Here is a 19182-nt window from a genome sequence, read left to right as displayed (position 1 = left end):
TTTACTTTGTGACTATCAATGTTTTTTTTAATGTTTATACATTAGTGCAAGGAATAGTGTTAGCATAATTCTAGTGTAAAATAAAACCAGCTGTATCCATTATAAGTGCATTACTGCCAGGAACTGTAAATATGTTTATGCCTGATAGCCTTTTGACTCAATAATATCCTGCTATCTCTGTTGGGCAGGCAAGTTTTTAAACCAAGAAAAGACAGGTTATGATTTTCATAACCAAACTGTGTTTCTTTTTGAAGTATATTATCTAAATTCAAATTTTAAGAAGGTCATTAAAAAAATTTGCCTGTGATTTTAAAGGAGAACAATTGAAATGTCATTTTCAAAGTGGTGGCAAGAAGGTACAATGTGCACTGAGAACAAGTTATTCCTCCCAGATATACACATACGCAGACAAACCCTGCCGTATCATACCATACAAACAATTTTAATTGTGTAGTTACAGTCAATAACCACTCCTAGTCAGAACATTTCTGCATAAAGAAAATTGTGATACACTTATAAAAACAGCCAGCTGTAACAAAATAACTGGTGTTTTCATAGCAATAAACTCATAAAAAAGAAATACACCTTTATACAGAAAATTTATACAGCTGTAGCTTTAAAATTGATTGTAAACCAAAGGAAGACACATTGCAAACATCAATTATTTTCACATTAATTGCATAAGTTTCTAAGGTGATCTATTAGTTTTATTTACCTAAGCTTATTTGCATGATAGTAAAAATTGCATACAACAATAAGAGTGAAGCTTATAGTATGAATTGCTTGGATAACATAGAGCACTTTTTATAGGCAACTGTGTAAAGCACATTTTCTCTATTTAAAACTTTTAAGACACTTTGTTTTACTGCCCATCAAAATACATTTATAAATAGAAAAAAAAAATCAGTATGATAACAAGAGAAGCAATATTACATTTAACGGAAACTTCCAAAAAAATTAATTACAACATGATGCTGCAGGATCTACAAATAAATAATGAGGACTAAATTGTGTTTCACATTTTCTTTTTCATTTTCTTTAAAACCATGTAACAATGAGAATGGAAAAAAAATACAGTGACCTTTATTTCCAAAAGAAAACAAATCTGAATTACGGCAGTGCCATATAATACAAGGCATTTGTTGGCATATGTTATCTTTAAACTGCATTCCACAGTCTATAGTTCTTTTGTAACATACAATAGAACAAGAGTAACAAACTCTTTTTATTTTATTTTTTTTAAATAAATGTGAGTTTCCAAAGATCAAGTGTGGAGTGCTACAGTAATAATTAAAAAACAAGAACAAAACAGAAACGAAAAACAGTAAATCACAAAAGTTGTAATGCTTGTCTGAAGGCTCCAGAATCAAAATCACTGGTATCATGCTTATTGGGTACACTCACAGTGTATCCAGTGAACACAAATTAATATCAAACAATCCTCAACGCTTCATCTGTTGCTGCGAAGCAGTTTGTAAAACAGAGTAAAACATTTAGTGCAGTCTGCATTATCCTTTTTTCAACTTTTGTGCAAGTTTTGGAAGATTCATTGGCCAAACAATGAATAATAAAGGTTTTTGACAGAACGCAAGATGGAATTTTCATTTCATTAGTAAATACCAGTGGCACTGTTGAAAGAAAATAATACTTTTAGATCAGTCTTTCAATTCAGCATTAATCTCTGTGTTCCCTTCTACTGATAACTCTTCTTCTAGTTTAACTGAAAAAAGCGTGTTTGCATTTTTGTCTTGGATGCTGTCTTCTAAATCCTTGAGCAACTCTTCCTCCTTGTACTCTGCAACATCCACCTCCAATCCAGAATTGTCCTTCAGCTTCCCGTGGTGCTTGAGATAGTACCGCTGGTTCTGAAAGAACTTGATAATGGTGTACTTGGGCAGGTCAAGCTGAGCGGAGAGAGTCTGGATTGCTTCTTCATCTGGATAGAGGCCTACATCTTGTATGAAACTCTGTAGGATCCCTAGGGCTTCAACAGAAATCTTTGTTCGCGGTCGGGGCTTCTGACGATTTTCATCCTCAGATTCAGCTGGTGATGCTACTGTCGGTTGCCTTGGGGGTAGTCTGGGACCTGGTTGCTGTTGCTGTTGCTGCTGTTGTTGTTGCTGTTGTTGCTGCTGCTGCTGCTGCAAGACAAAGCACAGCATTTTTTTTGTACATGTATTCTTGCTCATATTTTGTGTTACCGAGAAAATCGGGGTGAGGGGGAGAATTGAAAAGCTATAAACAGAGGCTTAGTAAGTTTAAAGAACAAAAAAGGGGGGAAGGGAAAAAGGAAAAAAAAAAGGCACATTATTGCTGAACCAGAAATAAAATATGAGTTAGTAACTCTCTGAATAGCTCGCGTGTGTCTGTATGTGCGTGAGCAGAGAAGAGGGATAAAGGGACGGCGGGATATGGACAGAGAGGTGGAAGGAACACTCCGGCTTTGTTTGACTGAAAGCTCCGATGACGTGACATCGGTGGGGTTTAGCTGACAAATTTTAATGAACATGCTCCGTGAGTCAAGTGCAGACAAGACAAAATGCTAAGTAGGTGACATAGTATAGGATTAACTTGACCAGCTTAGCCAGAACTGTAGCAAGGGCAAAGTGAGAAAAGTGCCAGATGAGGGCAAACGCACAGGAGCTCTGCCAGCAGCAGCAGCTGCCGCCCGAAAACAAGGGCTGCGTATCTCTAGCGGTAGCTGGACTAAGGGACTAGGGGGAACTGGGAGGAGGAGGGCATTTTAGCTACGTGGGGAAATATCCCTCTGCTGATCTGACCTTGGCGTGCACTGAAGTCTCGTCAAACTTGCAAATGTTACGACAGAATGCGTTAGCTGGAACTGCCTAACGTCACGCTGTCAAACCCAGCCTCGGCAAGGACAAAGAGATCTGGAGGTAGAAAATCTGTATTTCCCCTCCTGGCTCTGACCTCTCTTGCCTTTGGTCTCGGAGAGGGTCTGTCTTGCCTGTGGTTCAAGTACCCCAGTGCATAAACAGGGAACAAACATATTTACCTGCTTCTGTGTTTATGCTGGGGATTATTTAGTTAATATTTATAAAGCCCTAAGATGCAAAGCTCTAAATAAGTTGCACTATTATTATTAGAAGGGAACATGCTGCATTCCAAAAACTCAGGCAATAAAAATGAGCCAGTATGCACATCAGAATTATAAGATAAAGCAAATCATGATGTAAATAATTAACAAGAGCTTAAAATGAAGTTTTGCAAGTATGGATTCAGAAACATTCTTAAAAGGTGAGGCACTGAGCCCTAGGGACAGAAATGTTTCTCTCATCCACCACCGAGTACAGTACGCTGTAAGATCATGTTTAAAATCAAAAGTAAATTTATCAGCTACTGTTTTTGTTGACAATTCTTTTGCTTCACAGCACAGGAAGCACTGGTTAGTAAGATATTTTGGATCAGCAAATTTCTTGTCAGATGGTACAAACCACCAGTTATTATTAAAAAACAACAGCAGCAAAACAAGCAGTTGCTATCACTACATTTAATTTCCCTTTGCGAGTCTCCCCTCGACAATTTTTTTGTGTGTCAGGAGCAGTTTCCAAGCTTCCAGTTGCAGCTCACTTGCAGACCCTAAGAAGCACAAAATACTGCACAGATTGTATAAATATTGGAGGGATTATAATTCTATCCACTTTGCAGTGCCACTCGTGGTTGTGGAGACTTCGCATAGGTCTCAACACCTGGTTTAGACGCCAGTGCTTTAAGTGATCTTCTTATTGTACGATGTGACACAAACGCTAGTGGAATTAGGGCTCTTGCCTCATCCCTATTCACGTCCTTTCATGTTTTATGGTCTGTGAGCAGTCCCATTCAAGGCTTCAATCCCAAAGAGATGTAAGACTACTCCCAGCACATTAAATTCTTACAAGACTGGAGGCTTTGTATATACAGTTTGAAATCTTGTGTCTTAGCTACATATTTATGCATCTACAACATGTAGAAGAGCAGAGACAAAATTCAGGCCCAATCTCCCAATCCTTACTCTCACAAGTCATATTAAGAGATTACAATGCAACTGCTTATGTGAATAATATTTGCGAGATCAAACACACAACTTTTATCAACAAGGCAAGAAAATCTAAGTAAGTGGCATAGTGGTTGAATGTTTATACTGTGCATAAGCTTCTCCTTTTATCCCCTTAAGAAGCGATTTTATTAAAAACAATGTACATTTTCAAACAAGTACTGTTTTATTACTTAATATAGATCTTTCTCTCTCTTTTTGCTAAATCAAACAGCAAGTTTCCAGGCTTTCACAATTATTTTAGTACTTGATATCCTAAGGGATTGTCTTATTCAGTTTGCTTTATCTTTAATATACACTCGTGTTGTTTCTGGCTGCGAGATAACTCTATCCTTCCCAGCTTTGTAAATATTTTGCTGTATAGGTAATACAAATGATACACCGGCTCTCAGCTGAGGCTGGGAAAGCACGGGGTAATATCTGCCCTTTAAGAGGGAGCAGTCAAAAGGCTGACCTCAGGTCTTTCGTGAGAAGGGATTAGAGAGTCCCCAGCTCAGAGAGACAGCAGTCTGCACTGCCGACCTGGGCTACGGAATTTAGCGGAACAGCCAGCCGCCCTCCCAGTTCGTGGTGCCTGTGGACTGGGAGCCACCGGGGCTGCCCCGGAGCGGGGGGAGGCTGTTTCCAAGCCCCGTGGCGTGGGTCCTGCATCCCCTCCTCTCTCTCCCTGTCACGGTGCCCTTGTGCCAGCTCACCTGCGGAGCAGCACCCAGCCAAGGTCCAGCGGTCAGCAGGCCTGGTAAGAAAGCGCCTCTATGCTCTCCTTTCCCAAGGGTGGTGGGAGAGGGGCTCTGAAGGAAAAACAAACAAACATTGACTCACCCCAGTCTTGACTGGGGTTAAAGTGGGATGAGGAATCCCCTTCCCTTCACTCCTACCCGGGGCGAGGCGCCGTTGTTGAGGGTTCAAACTTGGCTTTTGAACAACAGCGCCAACAGGGTCCTCCCGCTGTTGTTGCCGCGCTGGCAAGACGATTGACGACCGGCGCCAAACGCCTCTCTCTGCCTTTCGGTCCTGAGGCCTGCCTAGCCCGGGAGAGCCAGCGCGGGGCTCGCCCTGCCCGGCGCGCGGCTGCCTCCGCGCCACCGCGTCCACGCACGGTTTGCGAGAAACCACCCAACCGAAACAAAAACCGTGGGTGGTCGCACGCTCTCCTTTGAACTCCGGTGGCGGATGGCAGCTCGCTCTTATCTCGTACCGGGGAGACCTGCATTTAGCCTGGCCGGGAGGAAAGAAACACTAATTTCCTTTGCTCCGTTTAAAGCTTTATTTACTTAGCGCTCTGTGGGATTGGCCAAGGTAAACTAACCTGAATCTGTTCTGCTGGCACATGGATAATGTGGGAAGGCCTGTCACCATGGTGATGAACTGCATTGCTTTCTTGTTCATAAATGGCATCGCGTTCAGGCTGAGGAAGACTGAGGAACCTTCGGATCATGGAGAGATTCTCCCAGAGGGTCCTGTTCTCTGGTGAGGGATCTTCTTTCCAACGTAACAGCTCACAGAGCCACCCCTTGAAGATAACACCAGCAAAATATTAGTTTTTTTCCTTACTTCACGAGGGGCAAAACGTGTACTTTAGAGGTGCTGCATTCTCTCCCGCTCTCCCTTGTCAGGAAAGTGCTTTCACTCAGGCTGGGCTCAAAGCAAACAGGGAGGCGACCGCGCTCTTTCAGAGACCCTCACCAACCATGAGGGTTTTGGAAAGCCCCTTCCCCTGGGTCCCGCACCACAGCGCTGTTGCTGGTTTGCTTAGAAACAAACCGGTTGATGAAGGTAGAATCCCTTACACGCTTCCCCCCGCAGGACGGGGGTTTTACTGGCACCAGTATATTCTCTCTGCTGCCTGTTTTCCCTTATGCAAGGCTACACCCATTTGAGAGCACCGACACCGTGTTTCAGGAGCTGGTAGATTGTCTGCTGAGCAATTTTTAAAATCCCGGTACTAATACTCGAAACAAGAAAGTACTTCAAATATCTGGCTTGACTGTTGGGCTGCCTAATGTAAAACATAGCAGTAGAGGAGCTCCCTAATGTCCTTTCTAAAGACAGGAATCCTTTGACTAGGCACAATCAAGTAATATCTTCTACCTATCTGCTACAAGTAGAGGCGCCTCTGCAGGTGAACTTAGTTCAAGTGATAGATGACTATCTCTTTCAGGAATTTTCTCATAGACCCAGGAAAAAACCACACTCTCAGTTTTATGAACACTATTAGGGCTTGAGGGGGAGCAAGATATGCTCAAGCTTCTGATATACCTTTATACCATTTCCACATCACAGGACAGCGACTTGCCCGAGAGCTCACCTACTCTAATTCAGACATGGGTTTGGGATACATACTCCAACATCGTCCACAGAATTCCCTGCAAGAACTGCAGTGGTTGCTAATTTACTTCTAAAAGAGACATATAAGTTCGTCTTGAAAATTTAACAATTGTTTTCCTACATATTCTTAAAATTTAATTGAGGATTTTTTTCGGAATTGTGCACTGGTAGTTTTAAAAGAAGAGTGCAAATACTCTAGCTAGCAGTGCGTGCATCAGCAGCAATTGTTTTGTATATTAAAATTTAGAAACAAAATATTACATGTCTAAAACATGCATACTTCCTTTCTTTTAGCTTCAAGGATCTGTTTTCAAAACTAGGTCCATGCAATTTTATTTCTTAATGCTGTAGGAAAGATAATGTGACATTTTATTGAATCAACAAATAATATAAATGTACAGAAGCTTTTAGATCCTTTTTATATGTACTGGTAGTTGAAAAATGGATTATCCAGACTAGTTTGTTACTAGATACAATAGATACACAGATACAATATAGATATGTATTTTCTTGAAGACATTCATATCTTTAGCTAACAGTTAATAAATGCAGTGTAAAAATATTGCCACGACAGGAAGAGGTGAAAGTAAACAAATAATCTTAATGCATTCATATTGTATGCGAAACTATTTAGTGAGGTGTGTATAAAAATTTGAAGTATATTCTCTTGGATAGAAGTGGAAAACTGAAAAAATGACACAGGCAAAAATGCCCCCAAGAAACAGAAATAATCAAAATGACAAATGTTAGAGAGATGCTGGTAGTAGAGCTGAGAAAGCAAAAAATTCAAATGGGGCCAAAATCTGCTGGGTGCTCACTAGGTGTGCAAGGGAGGGAGGGGAGAGGGACGAGAGCAACGGATGCCAGGTATTGCCCCAGGGTTTAGGAAGCTGACTGGGAAATGTGGCCAAATGCCTTCACATAGAGCACATAACGCACAGCCTGTCCCAGCTGGAATCGCATGGCATGTTCTTAAAACAATAGCAAGGGTCTGTGGATTCTCCCTCCCCATCGTAAGGCACCCTGAGATGTGTTAGCAGGTTAATGTACAAATTCTCCCTGCCCCTAATAAAATCAACGTGTTGCTTGCAGTTCTCTGCCCACCTTGCTTCCATGAGGATATGTGCTGTATTATGTTCAACAACAGTATTGGTTTTCTTCAGTGAGTTAAAAGAGATGCAATCAAAGCATAGGTAGTTTGTTGGGGATGGAGGAGAGAAGATAAGGAAGGAAACAAATCTAGATCTTTTAAACTGAAATGCAGTTATAAAATTTTAAATAAAAAAAAAAAAACAAAAACCAAACCAAAAAAACAGCCCATCCTGAAGCATAAAAATTGTCCTTTGTTTCTCTGGAGTCTGCACTGCTTCACATTGAAACTGTTGGTCCTCTTTCTCATGGTGGTGAAGCAGACAGCAGAGCTGACTATCAAGGCAGTTCGGTGAAAGTAAAAAAAAAGACAACATAAAAAAAAGACAACATAACCTGTCCCCTCCCACGACACCTCTCTAAGGTATACAGGCTAGAAAACAAATTGCACCACGCATTTAGAAGCTGCACAGATTTTGTATGGTGACCAAGTGAATCACAGATTTTCTGGAAAAAAGACAGTAGAAACTTTTTTTTTAAATGTCCAGTAGTAAAAATAATTCCTAAGCTATCACATTTTATGCTGGTTAAACATATTTCACAACAGTTTTTATTAGCTAAGAAATTTCTTCTCCCTTTGCTGTCTTTTCTGTTTCTATATTTACTAGATCAGACCTTATTTTTACTAATTACTGATGGCTAACATTGTATTTCCTGTATTTGTCTATCATATTTTGCACTGAAATAATACCTCTAATTCCTTATCTAGAAATGATTTTTTGAATTGTAACCCGAAGCATGTCTCTGCTAGCCTTTCAGGGAAGCAGTGCTTTTGAGATACTGAAATCAGATGCTTCTGACACGGTACACAGAATAGACTGCTATTCTACCAAAATGTCTCATTTCCACTGGGTTTGTCACATTTTTAAAGAAGTAGACTTACTCCGATGAAACATACAATGGCAACATGGAAACAACCAACTGAATTATTCTAAAAATACAAGGATAGAAACAATTTTTTGGCCTTCACGGTTTATTTCTGAAAATATTTATGAAAGTTGATCCCACAAATATTCTCAGAAGAGCCAGTGAATGGGCAGTAACAGAGGCTGTAGGCGTTTACTTTGTTAAGAGGCTAATAACTTTATACCAATATGCTTTCTTTTGGTTCAAAACAAACAAAACTTTAAGTATTTTATTTAGTTTCAGGTTCAGAATTCTGTATACAACACAAAGCTCATTCATAAAAGTCAGCCAAATTAGAAGGCATGAAATGTTTTTATAAATTTTAGGAGAAGTAGTCATATACAATTTTCTAATGGTGAATTTTAAGTTCTGTAAAATTTGTAAGTTTTGTTTCCATTTGATCTAAAGCAGTATGAACTGCTGTAGTTAAGGCAGTTGAAATTACAAGTTAACGTAACAAGGTTGATTTTTTTCCTCGTTTTTAAGTCTAGAGCAATTTCTGTCTAGTTCAAACAATTTATTCTGAAGGAGGGCTTGGGCCACTGTTGTGTTTTTTTTTTCTTTATAGTCTTGCAGGAAGTGGAAAGGACGACAAAATAATAAGGAAATGTTTTTATCTCGGATTAGATCACAACCAGCTTATACAGCACACATAGCACATCGTTAAAAAAAACGGCCTTAAAATAATTAAGCTGATATATCTATGCAGCAAGGCAAACCCCCCAAAACTCTGCAATGACATTGGGAACAACCTTGATTTTAAAACAGAGTAAATTTGCCAGGCAACATTACACTGAATATAAAGAGAGTACAAAGCAAAATATAAACATTAGCCACATGTAAATATGTTTGGAGAACTTTCAGGATGTTACTACTTTTCAAACTGACAAAGTTTAATTTGACACCTTCTGTTCTAAAACCTTTGTTTCTATTCAAAATCACGCCTTTAGCTGCTATCAATCACTATGCTCTGCCTATTACTTAAAATACTGGCATGGGCCCTGGATAAGCTGAAAATGCCATGCAGATGAATTCTGAGATAATATGTTCAAACCTGTTATATACAACACAAATCCTGTAAAGTTATGTATTGTAAACCTACATTTATTGGGAACTAAAAGTCTTAAATCCATCTGCTACAAAGAAAATACTGTTATGCACTTTCAAGTAACCAAGTACCATCTGCAAAGGTCTTGCTACAGTAAGCAAGAAAACGGTGAAAAAAAAAAAAAGATGCTAAACCTAAGATATTTAAAATAAATAAGAGTCTTCTGTCTAGTTTTCTGATAGGGATTTGGTAAAGAAGCATAAGACATTAGAGGAAAAAAACCTGTGAAAGCGGAACTGCCAAACTACTGCAGGAAAAGCGCAAAGAGGATAACTGCCAAACATTAGACTCTGCAAGACCCATGAGCATGCCTATTTTAAGGAAAGCATCTATGCATTTTATCGGTGTATCCAAATGCTGTTTTATTCGGTCTGACCTGTGCTGCGTTTATATAAAATCTTCTGCTCTTACATGTAGAGGTTCTGACAAACTATTCTTGCATTCTGGTATCTTTCTTATTAAAAGAAAAAAAAAGATAATTGATATCTGCACTTAAGGTGTAAATACCAACCCGAACTAGATCAAAGAGGGTAGCATTACAATCATGAAACATGTTCTTATGTTCTCTGGGCAAAGCTTTCCAAATCAGCAACAAACACATCTACTCTGGGAAGAAAGGGCTTCAAGGTGCAGCAACTGAACTCTTTTGTTTAGTGAATTTGCTATAGTGATAACAATTTGCCAAATGATGAATATTTCTTATTTCTTACAGAATAACTAACAAAGACTCTAAGACTTTTTAGAAGAGCTGTAATTTGAATTTAAGAAGGCAAAACATTTTAGCGTATCAGTGCTAAGATATGAACAGTTTTTCTTTGGTATATTATATGTAAGTTTTTTTTGTATCATTCTCTGGGGCATGTAGTATAATAAAAATATATGGTGTTAAGAGAAATCAGTCTAAATAGGGAGGTATTTGATACAAACATTTTATGAGAAAGTGTGAATTGCATTTCAGCATCTACTGTGAACAAAGACTAAGTACATAATCCATTAAACAGTACTTCTAACTCAAAAAAATTGAGTATTGTAGACTAAACTAAAGTAGGCATTTTGAATGAGCACATTTTCAGCAACTAACTATAAAGCTAGCAATTTATCATTCAGCAAATAATTTTCTACTTTTAAAAGAATCTGTAAGTGTTACTTATGCTAATGAAGACTGTTTTTAATCTGCCCACAAACATGCTAATAGAGGGCAATTTTTTTTTATTTACAATGCTGAAGGCACTCCAGTTTATAGAACACAGATATGAAATTACACTTGGTAAAATGGGCTCTTAATTGTCTAAGCAACCCAAATCCTTCACCTTTAACACAAAAGCTTACAGACAAAACAAAGGAAAAGAACTCGTGAACTAAACTTTAAACACTGACTTTTTCCCCTTCAAAATTTACAAATCTCATTTTTGTTCCAAATGGCTGCATTCATCATAGATATTTCCATCTCTTTTCAACACAGAATCCACATACAGAAGAGAAGAAAAAAGGCCGACATCACCACGACAGTATATGCATACAGTCTTAGTCTTTAGTATTAAACTTGTAAGCTGCTCATTGCACAGAAAGGTTGCTTTTGGAAAAGTCATAATACTTTGAACGAGATACATAATGGTAGCAAAGGAGTACTGAAAGCATTTTAAATTATTTACTAGGTTAAAAGGGTGAAATGGTACTTTAAATACATCAAATTTCATCATCTGGGCCATTTTTTGGTGGCAAAGTGGTATTGATCTTTCCAAATGCTTAAAATTAACTATTTCCAGAAGGTCATTATTTGATTAAAGGCATTAAAGTTGAGGGCAAGAAATGATGCACTTTGTCTTCTTTCCCATTCAAATAATCATGTAATTTAATCAGAACTATCCCTTCATGTCCTGTAATAAAAATGTTTGTCTTAAGATATTGTTCTTTACCTAACATATTAACCTTTAAATGTTATGAAGTTCTTAAGAATAATCTCTGCTTAGAGAAGATTCTTCCATAATGCAATGAAAGGATCTCCAGCATTTAAACTGATAAGGCCAAATTTCCCCTACACATTGATTGGAAAACACATTAAACCCTTCAACTGAGATTTCTCACACGACAGGATCGAAAATTCAGGGAGTTCTGTATCAGTAAGCTCATGCATATGGCATTGAGAAACAAAATGTATGTCACTTCAGCACAAACAAATATGACAAATAAGTAAAAATGGACGCTGCTTTAATTTATCTGGGAAATGCTGTTTGCGTTACATTTCTATTATCCAGAAAAATACAGCAGGGAATACCCACCGCAGGGTAAGAACAGAGCATTTACTTCAAAATTCATTTTCAGGCTGAGATTACTTAAATCTGACTTCTTTCTGGGTGAAATACCTGTGGGTTCAGACAGGGGAACAAGCCTAGATGATGAGAGGGGTCCTTTTTAGCCTTAAATTCTTCTGGAATTTCCTGACTGCAGGAAAATTTATTCTGACTGCAGGTTTATTTTTCCTAAAATGCATAAATTGTCCTGGTTATCTCTTATGCAAAGCTGAATAGACCTAAATGTTTCACAGAAGAACTGAAGTCTATGAAAAGAAAGGCCATTGGATGTTTTTATAAAAATTTAAGAAAACTAATAATCTACCAGACTTAGTAGTTTTTGATACTGACCAACACATTTGTTTGTGAAAATCTTTTCACTTTAGCTTCTATTTAAATGTAATTTTAAGCACTGACTTCTGTGAAGCACATACTTTTGATTAAAAGTGAATAAAAAGAAAATTAACTGTGAATATTCAATACTTTGGGATTTCCCTATTTTTCTCACAAAACTGTATATTCTTTAATTCAAGAAGAAAAAGCTGGTTTTAAGCCTTTTCTTGAGTAGAGATACCAGAATATGAATGTCTCTTCTTGAGACATGGCCTAAAGTGATAATAAATGTCCCCAGAATGATGGTTGCCTTAGTATTTTATTTACACTAATCAGCCTTAAGTTTCAGGCTTTGCCTTTGAGCATTCCCCTAAATCAGAGAAAGTTTGAAACCTGAAGCTGTCCTTTATCTCCAGATATTTCTAGTTTATCTATTTTACTGGCTTTCATTACTAGAGCATTGAAAGGGAGAAGCCAGATGTGAATTTTAAGTAAGTCTGTATCTGCCATCATAATAGATGAGATTTAGCAAAACAAACAAACTGAAAACCCTGCAACCTCATAGGGCTTTTCAGAAGAAAGGTAAACTTCACTAGCAGGAAAAACTTCCTTTGAAAAATACTGAAACAGATTATGCCATTCCCTTAAATTTCTTATCCAACCTATTATTCAGCTACACCATCTGTCTGGATGTTACCTCCCCCTCTTCTCGGGGTTGTGAAAAACAAGTGACCAAACAGCTAGCAGCGGTACTGAGAGTATTTCACCACAATTCTTTGGTGACAGTTTAGGGGAAAAGGATTCCTAACGTCTCTTCTTCTCTCTAGCTGCAGCATTTAAAAATTAAATACGTATTTCTATTCTTGTAAGCATCCAAGCAAATAAATAGGAAAAGGAAACTTGCTAAAGCAACCTCTAAAATTCAACGACAAGCAGCGAACGAGTACAGCAACAAAATGACTGTGAGAGCTGTGGCCCTGCTCCCACAGTCCGGTGTGTCGTGTTAGAGCTCTCCTTCCACCCAGAGCCCCGGTGAGTGGTTAAGAGCCAACACTACCAGAAAACTTGTTGGATTTAAGGTCTGAGGCTGGATCAATACTGGTGAGTACGTTCCCTGTGTATTGAGCACTTGAGAGGTACCACCAGCTCACAGAAAGAAAAAAACCTAACCCATAACTCTAAAAGTGACTGAAAATGTCAGCTTCATTACTTTTTAGTTGAGTACAGAGGGAACTGAATCTAAATGAAGGGGTTCTCCCAAGCTTGGTTTCTCTGCTCTCAGCCTCCTCCACCTTTCCTTTCCCTTGCTCAAATGTATCTTCTTTACAGTACTGCTTTCAATTGCCTAGCAATGACAGATAGGCACAAGCCCTAATCAGAAACCTAATAGGCATGCCTTTGAAAATCTTATATAAAATGCAACTACATTCATATGTAAAAAGAAGTGGAAAAAGTAATAAATGGAAAAAAAAACAGTGGGTGAAGCTTTATTCTGCCTTCCTCTACTCCAGATCCTTCCTCTTTCACTCACACGATTCAACTGGCATTGTAACTGTGAGATACGCATGACAGAAATGGACTTAACAATTAAAAAAAATATCTAAACACAAAAAACCAACTGCTAATTATTAAATAAGTCAGTCTTAGTCTGGTACATTACTTTTTATAGCACAGGCATATAAAATGGGTCAGTGGGTTTCACAGAGGGTGACTGGAAATATATGGCCCTTTATCTTTTATTTAAGTAGAGAGAAGTACTGATTTCACTGCAATACCGATGCTTCCCTTGAAAGTAAATACAACCCTAAATCCAACCATGACCCTTAATAGCCCATATTTATTTATTCTTAAACACGCAATCAATTTTTCCATGGCAGCTATATCTGCAGTTTAGTTAGAGAAGAGTCTTTAATAGAAAGAGCCTGGCAATTTTAGAAATCTTTTTTACTACTATCAATTTACAAGTTAGCAGCAAATGTTTATTATTACATTGCTTACAGAAATTTAACATTCGCTTTGAGGGAAAGACCTCCAGCAAAAAGGCAATAGGGCCAAAGTGTCACTTCCGTAATTACTTATATCTGTGTATGTCACGTTGTTAGATTTATTTTTTAAAAAAAAAAGATTATAATTTCCCAGAAGGAGTAATTTAAATCTGTGGTTTCTTGTCATATGTTTTTTCTTTCCAGAATTCATTTTGGATCAGGGGAAGATCTACCACACACTGAGGAATCACAGGCTCATAGATATTTGGAATTCATTGTAAATTCAGTTCAGCTGACAAGATGTTCCAACAAGCGACATCATTCCAAAACATACACAGCTCAAATCCATTCTCAGACATCCCTTCACATTTTTACAGCCTAAATGTTTTCATAGAGATTTGAATTAGACATTTAAAAATTCTGAGAAAATTTCTTTTAACTTGTCTCTTGCAGTTCAGCTAGCTTCTGTGGCTCTCCGTTTCATAGTGAAGAACGTTCAATGCTCTGATAATGCCAAGGGTGAGAGGAGTCTTAAAGAAATTGAAAATAAACTTTCCCGTAACTTTCCTCCAGTTTTGTTAACCACAGAAACAGTCAGAAAATTAATAACGTCCGTTACTTCAATGCAGTTTAAAAAAAAAAAAAAACCTTTCAAATTCACACCTGTGAAAGACAGACAGACGCCTCCCAGCAAATGAGAGGGGAGCAGCCAGAAGCACGTATCTCTCCCATGGAAAAATAAATGCAGTGAAGCCCTTAGAAAGCTAAAATACTTGTAGCATGGTTGCTTGGGGCATAGACTCAAAAGAATAGGAAAGTCGGATCAAAAGGGAAGCTGGAGAGATCGGGTTTCTCCCTCCTGGGTGGGAACCAACACAAGAGTGTTTTCAGGTAGTTTGCCATCAGGATGGGGAGGAGAACAGCCACAAGGGAAAAGCTCCTAGAGAGAGCAGTGCTTAGCATTAGATCTTTCCTCACCGGCCAAGAAAAGTGCCAGCAAAGCTGAGCCCCAGCCGTATTTCCAGGCAGCAGCTTCTGCCCTTAAATCAGGCGCTGCATGGAGCAGGCACACTGCTTCCTGCCCTGATCCCTCTGTCCCATCCCCCTTCCCCAGGTGCAAAGCATCAATCCCTTCAGTTAGACTCTCTCCTCACATTAAATAAGAGTTGTAATTGATTTCTCAGAGGTGAAGCAAACTGGCTGCCCCAAAGCAAAAATAAGAAGAAACTAATTTAAGCCCTTCATAACTTTGTAAAAAAATTACTGGTTTTATATAAACAGTGGAAAGTTCCTGTATCTGTAGAGCTTTCTCTTGCATGTTACATATACTAGAAATGCTAAAGCACCAGGCTCGGCAAAATACCAAGTCACCTAAGAAAACCCACAGACGTAACTGATATGTGCACAGAACTTGTTCAGTTGGGGTCCAAAACTTCAAGGAATTCTGCTAAGGACCATTCAGTCCAAACGTCTTTACTTTAGAAAGATCCTGAAAACTATTTTCGTATGCTTCTCAAATGCCATCCTGAAGTAAGGGCACCCGACACTGCACAGGAATAAAAATGAGATGACCACTGAATAACAATGTGTTTTCACAGGAAATTTGGCTGATTTGGAATTAGATAAATATTTGCAAATCGGAATTTTTCCCCACTTAGCCAGACTGTGTGCTTGCCCTAGCCTATTCATTATATGCCAACCGCTTGGGGTAATTCACAACCAAAAATCTGAAGTTTGACTTAGAGGTTAAATTTGAAGAAAATAAGAAAATAGACACAATGAGAAATTATTAGGAACAGTGAAATTAAAAATTATCTGCAATAAAACATTGTCTCCTTTCTCACCTTGCACCTAGAAATCCTGTAACAGGTGTTGTGTTTTGAATTACCGAGCTTAACGTTAAGGGAGAAAACACACATCTATTATTTCTTACTCCTTCCTTTGCCCAACAACCCTTCACCTGAATTGTAATCTGTCACTCCTTTAACAAACTGCTTCTCGGACCGTTACTGTACATTTGCGTCTGCATAGGATGCCTTTATTCTTTGCAGTAACGTGTTCAGCAGCTCTGGGTTTTTCAGGAGGAATTTTACCCTGTAATTTCCTGTTTAGTTACGGGTTGAGCTCGCTTTTGTTTTCTGCGCTGTTTACTTGGTACCCTGCTTCCCCCACTGCCGGGAACCACGGGCTGCTCGCTAACTCCTCAGCCTCCCTCTCGGCTCTGGCACTACAGCTTTGTTTTCATTTCCGTACGTCATTAACTCTTGTACAGCTCGCTCAGAGTTTTCACCTTCTTTTTTCTTCTTCTTTTTTTTTCTTTTAACAGCGTTATAGTTTCTTCGTGTTAAAACACCGATACACTGAATCTTCAAAAGCCTCCCGAATCAGCGATCTGCCCACAGCAGGCGTGAGAAACCTGAGAAATCAAGAACGTGGCTCTTTTCCCAGCTAAATCCGTGTTGCCATGCGGGGACGGGAATGATGTCTCACCCATGAAGCCAGCAGTGCTGGCAACCAGCCCTTGGCTCCCCACCACCCCGGGGTGCCCACCCTGAGCCCCACGCACAAGCCGGTGCTTGTGCAAAGCAACTGGGTGTGAGGGGGATGCACCTGGGGTGGGAAGTCCTAGGTGCAGCTCTGGTGCACAGGGGACAGCAGGAGGATGGGAGAAAGGGGCAGATGGATAGTGAGGGTATGTATGAGAGGAGGAAAGGGGTGGGAAAAAGTCAGAGGAAGGCTAAGAGGGGAACTATAACGAGAGGAATTAGTGAAGGTGGCGAGAGGAAAGAGTGGAAAACAAAACAGAAGGTGAGGATACAAAAAGCGGGAAGAGATTAAGAAAATCCATCCTGCCAGAAACAGCACCTCTTGTCAGGCAGACAGCAGGTGCTGCCTGAGGAAGAGCTGATTCACGCATCTGGAGTGTAGGAACCGAAACACCTCTACCTAAGAAAGAAGAACTAAAAATAAAGACTCAAAGGAGGTGGGAGAGGGTGCCGTGCTTTTTTTCTTTTGGCTTCCCGACTGCATGACATTTTTCGAATAGTTTTGCAAAGAAACGAGAGCTGGATTTCCGGACCCCTGCAAGAATCCTGACGGTTCATTTCAGTATTATCTCTTCCCAGGCGAGCCCTTCCTGCCCTCCTCTTCGCCTTGCTCCAGACTCATTTTTGAGACATCTGCAGCCACAGCACCTCCAGGATGAGATTTCCCCTTGTCCAGGGTCTGCATGGACCCCAGGGGAGTCAGTAAGGGAGGTGCAGCAAGGGACACTGGTGGCACACCTATGCTGACCTAACTCCACCTCAGCTCTGGGGGACTAGTAATGCAGTCAGTAACTGCTGGCCAAGTGGTACGAGTGTGGGTATTTAACCCTCTCTGCAGCAGTCTGGGGGGACCATCTCTACAGCCAAATTTCCTGCTACAAACTGTGCCTTCAAGTGGCTTTCAAAAACTATCCTGCTCACCTTCTTCTGACTGACTTTGAACACTGAGTCTTAGCACCGTGTCTCCCGCACTTTCAATATTGCCACTGCATCCCAAATCACTGGCAATGGATAAAACAATCTCTTACTAAAGCTTTTTCCTTTTTTTTTTTTTTAAATCTCCCCTGGAAGCCTTATTACAGATTAGATTTGATGAATTTCTATCAGATGCACTGCACCATTCCTCTCGCCTGACAATACCTGCAACAGCTTTTGGGGAATCAGCTCAGTTGCATTCTGTACACTTAATTTTTTTCCCTTGCTGTAAGAATTGCGATAAAACCTTTTAATTAAAACTTTCTACCAAAACTGCATTAATTTTTTCTCTGTATAGGAAAAGTAGTCAACAGTGATCCACTAAAGAGTAGATGGTTTAAAAAAAACCCCTTACTAAGTACTGAAGGCTGTTTTATTAAGGCAAGCTGAACAATTTAACTGAAAAAATGGATTTATACAAAAACCAAAACAATTTACAGGCAACATTTTGTTTCCTAAAAACTAACCATATCTGTTTTCATAAGAAATAATGGAATGTTTTAATAAAAAAAAAAACAAAAAAACCCCAAAAACCCCAATTTTCCATTTGCCAAATTTCTAGACACTTTGAGGATTCTTTTTTAAAAAGAATCTTTTCCCCAAAGGAAGAGGTAGAGGGAGGAATTAACAGAGAAACAAAATTTGTGGTGAAAAACTTTGGCAGAAAATTTTATTTCTGCTAAATTCAGGTAGCAGTGAAGACTACATTTTTGGTTAGAAGCGCTTCTTAAAGTGAGGTGTTTGCTGGCATGTTATTTTGAAAAACAGCACAGTAGGATGACTTCTTTAATAAGTGGGCAAAAAAACCAGAGATTAGAAAGTCTCAGAGCGAGAGACAAAACCCCTGTGCGATATCTGATTTCTTTGCCAAAGCAAGGTTTTTAATAAAGGTCATGGAGAAATAATCTCCAAAGACGGCACTGTCTCTTCCCCCCTATATGTTTACTCTTTTATTTCTCTCCTTTACAGTGAAAGGCAGACCTTAACACGCGCGCACACACAAAAGGAAACAACAACCAAAGAGGAGAAAAAAAAAAAAAAAAAAGGAGCCTGAAATTTTAGTTACACCACATGTGGTTTTCATTTGTGAAAAATGAACAAGCTGTTTGTGGTTAAACTGTCTAATCTGCTGTTATCAATCTAGCGCTGCATTCAAGATTTACAGGATACATCAGCTTCTGTGCCACATTAGCTGTAAAAGGGAGAGGGGGTGGGAGGAAAAAGGAGGAGGAGAGAGTTTATCCTGAGGAATAATATTTCCAATGCAGCCACACTCACACTACATCTGGTTGTGCTGGTAGCGGCAGTTAAATTGAAATATTTCACAGCGTGTGTCAGAAACATGCAGAATGGTAATTATGACAGATCTGATTAAGCCTGAGTGCCACTAGCTCCCTGGCCAGCTCCGGTTGTGCAGGTGTGACCTTGTGCGTGCCTGCGTGTGTAAATAAAATTAATTACAAGCGAGAGGGCGAAGGCTTCGGTGACATCACAAAGCGGAGAAACT

General features: G+C 39.3%; 1 protein-coding gene across 3 annotated transcripts in view; it reads right to left on the bottom strand.

Moving 5' to 3' along the window:
- Nucleotides 1-422: 422 nt before the first annotated feature.
- SATB1 (SATB homeobox 1) overlaps nucleotides 423-19182 on the bottom strand; it is a 76197-nt gene continuing 57437 nt past the window's right edge. Inside the window, exons 10-12 of one of the 3 annotated variants that reach the window (XM_074150363.1) lie at nucleotides 5364-5567; nucleotides 4750-4845; nucleotides 429-2141 (exon numbers count right to left, since the gene is read on the bottom strand). In XM_074150363.1, the coding sequence (XP_074006464.1) occupies nucleotides 1656-2141; nucleotides 4750-4845; nucleotides 5364-5567 (786 nt within the window). In that variant the 3' untranslated portion in view covers nucleotides 429-1655. Of the gene's footprint in view, nucleotides 2142-2786; nucleotides 2792-4749; nucleotides 4846-5359; nucleotides 5568-19182 lie in introns of all 3 variants that reach the window. The other 2 variants (XM_074150365.1, XM_074150364.1) reach the window with 2 other exon arrangements.

Source organism: Numenius arquata, chromosome 7 (assembly GCF_964106895.1).
Source record: "Numenius arquata chromosome 7, bNumArq3.hap1.1, whole genome shotgun sequence".
Lineage (NCBI taxonomy): Eukaryota > Metazoa > Chordata > Aves > Charadriiformes > Scolopacidae > Numenius > Numenius arquata.
The sequence above is the reverse complement of the archived record's forward strand: the minus strand, read 5'-3'. Positions and strand labels throughout refer to the sequence as shown.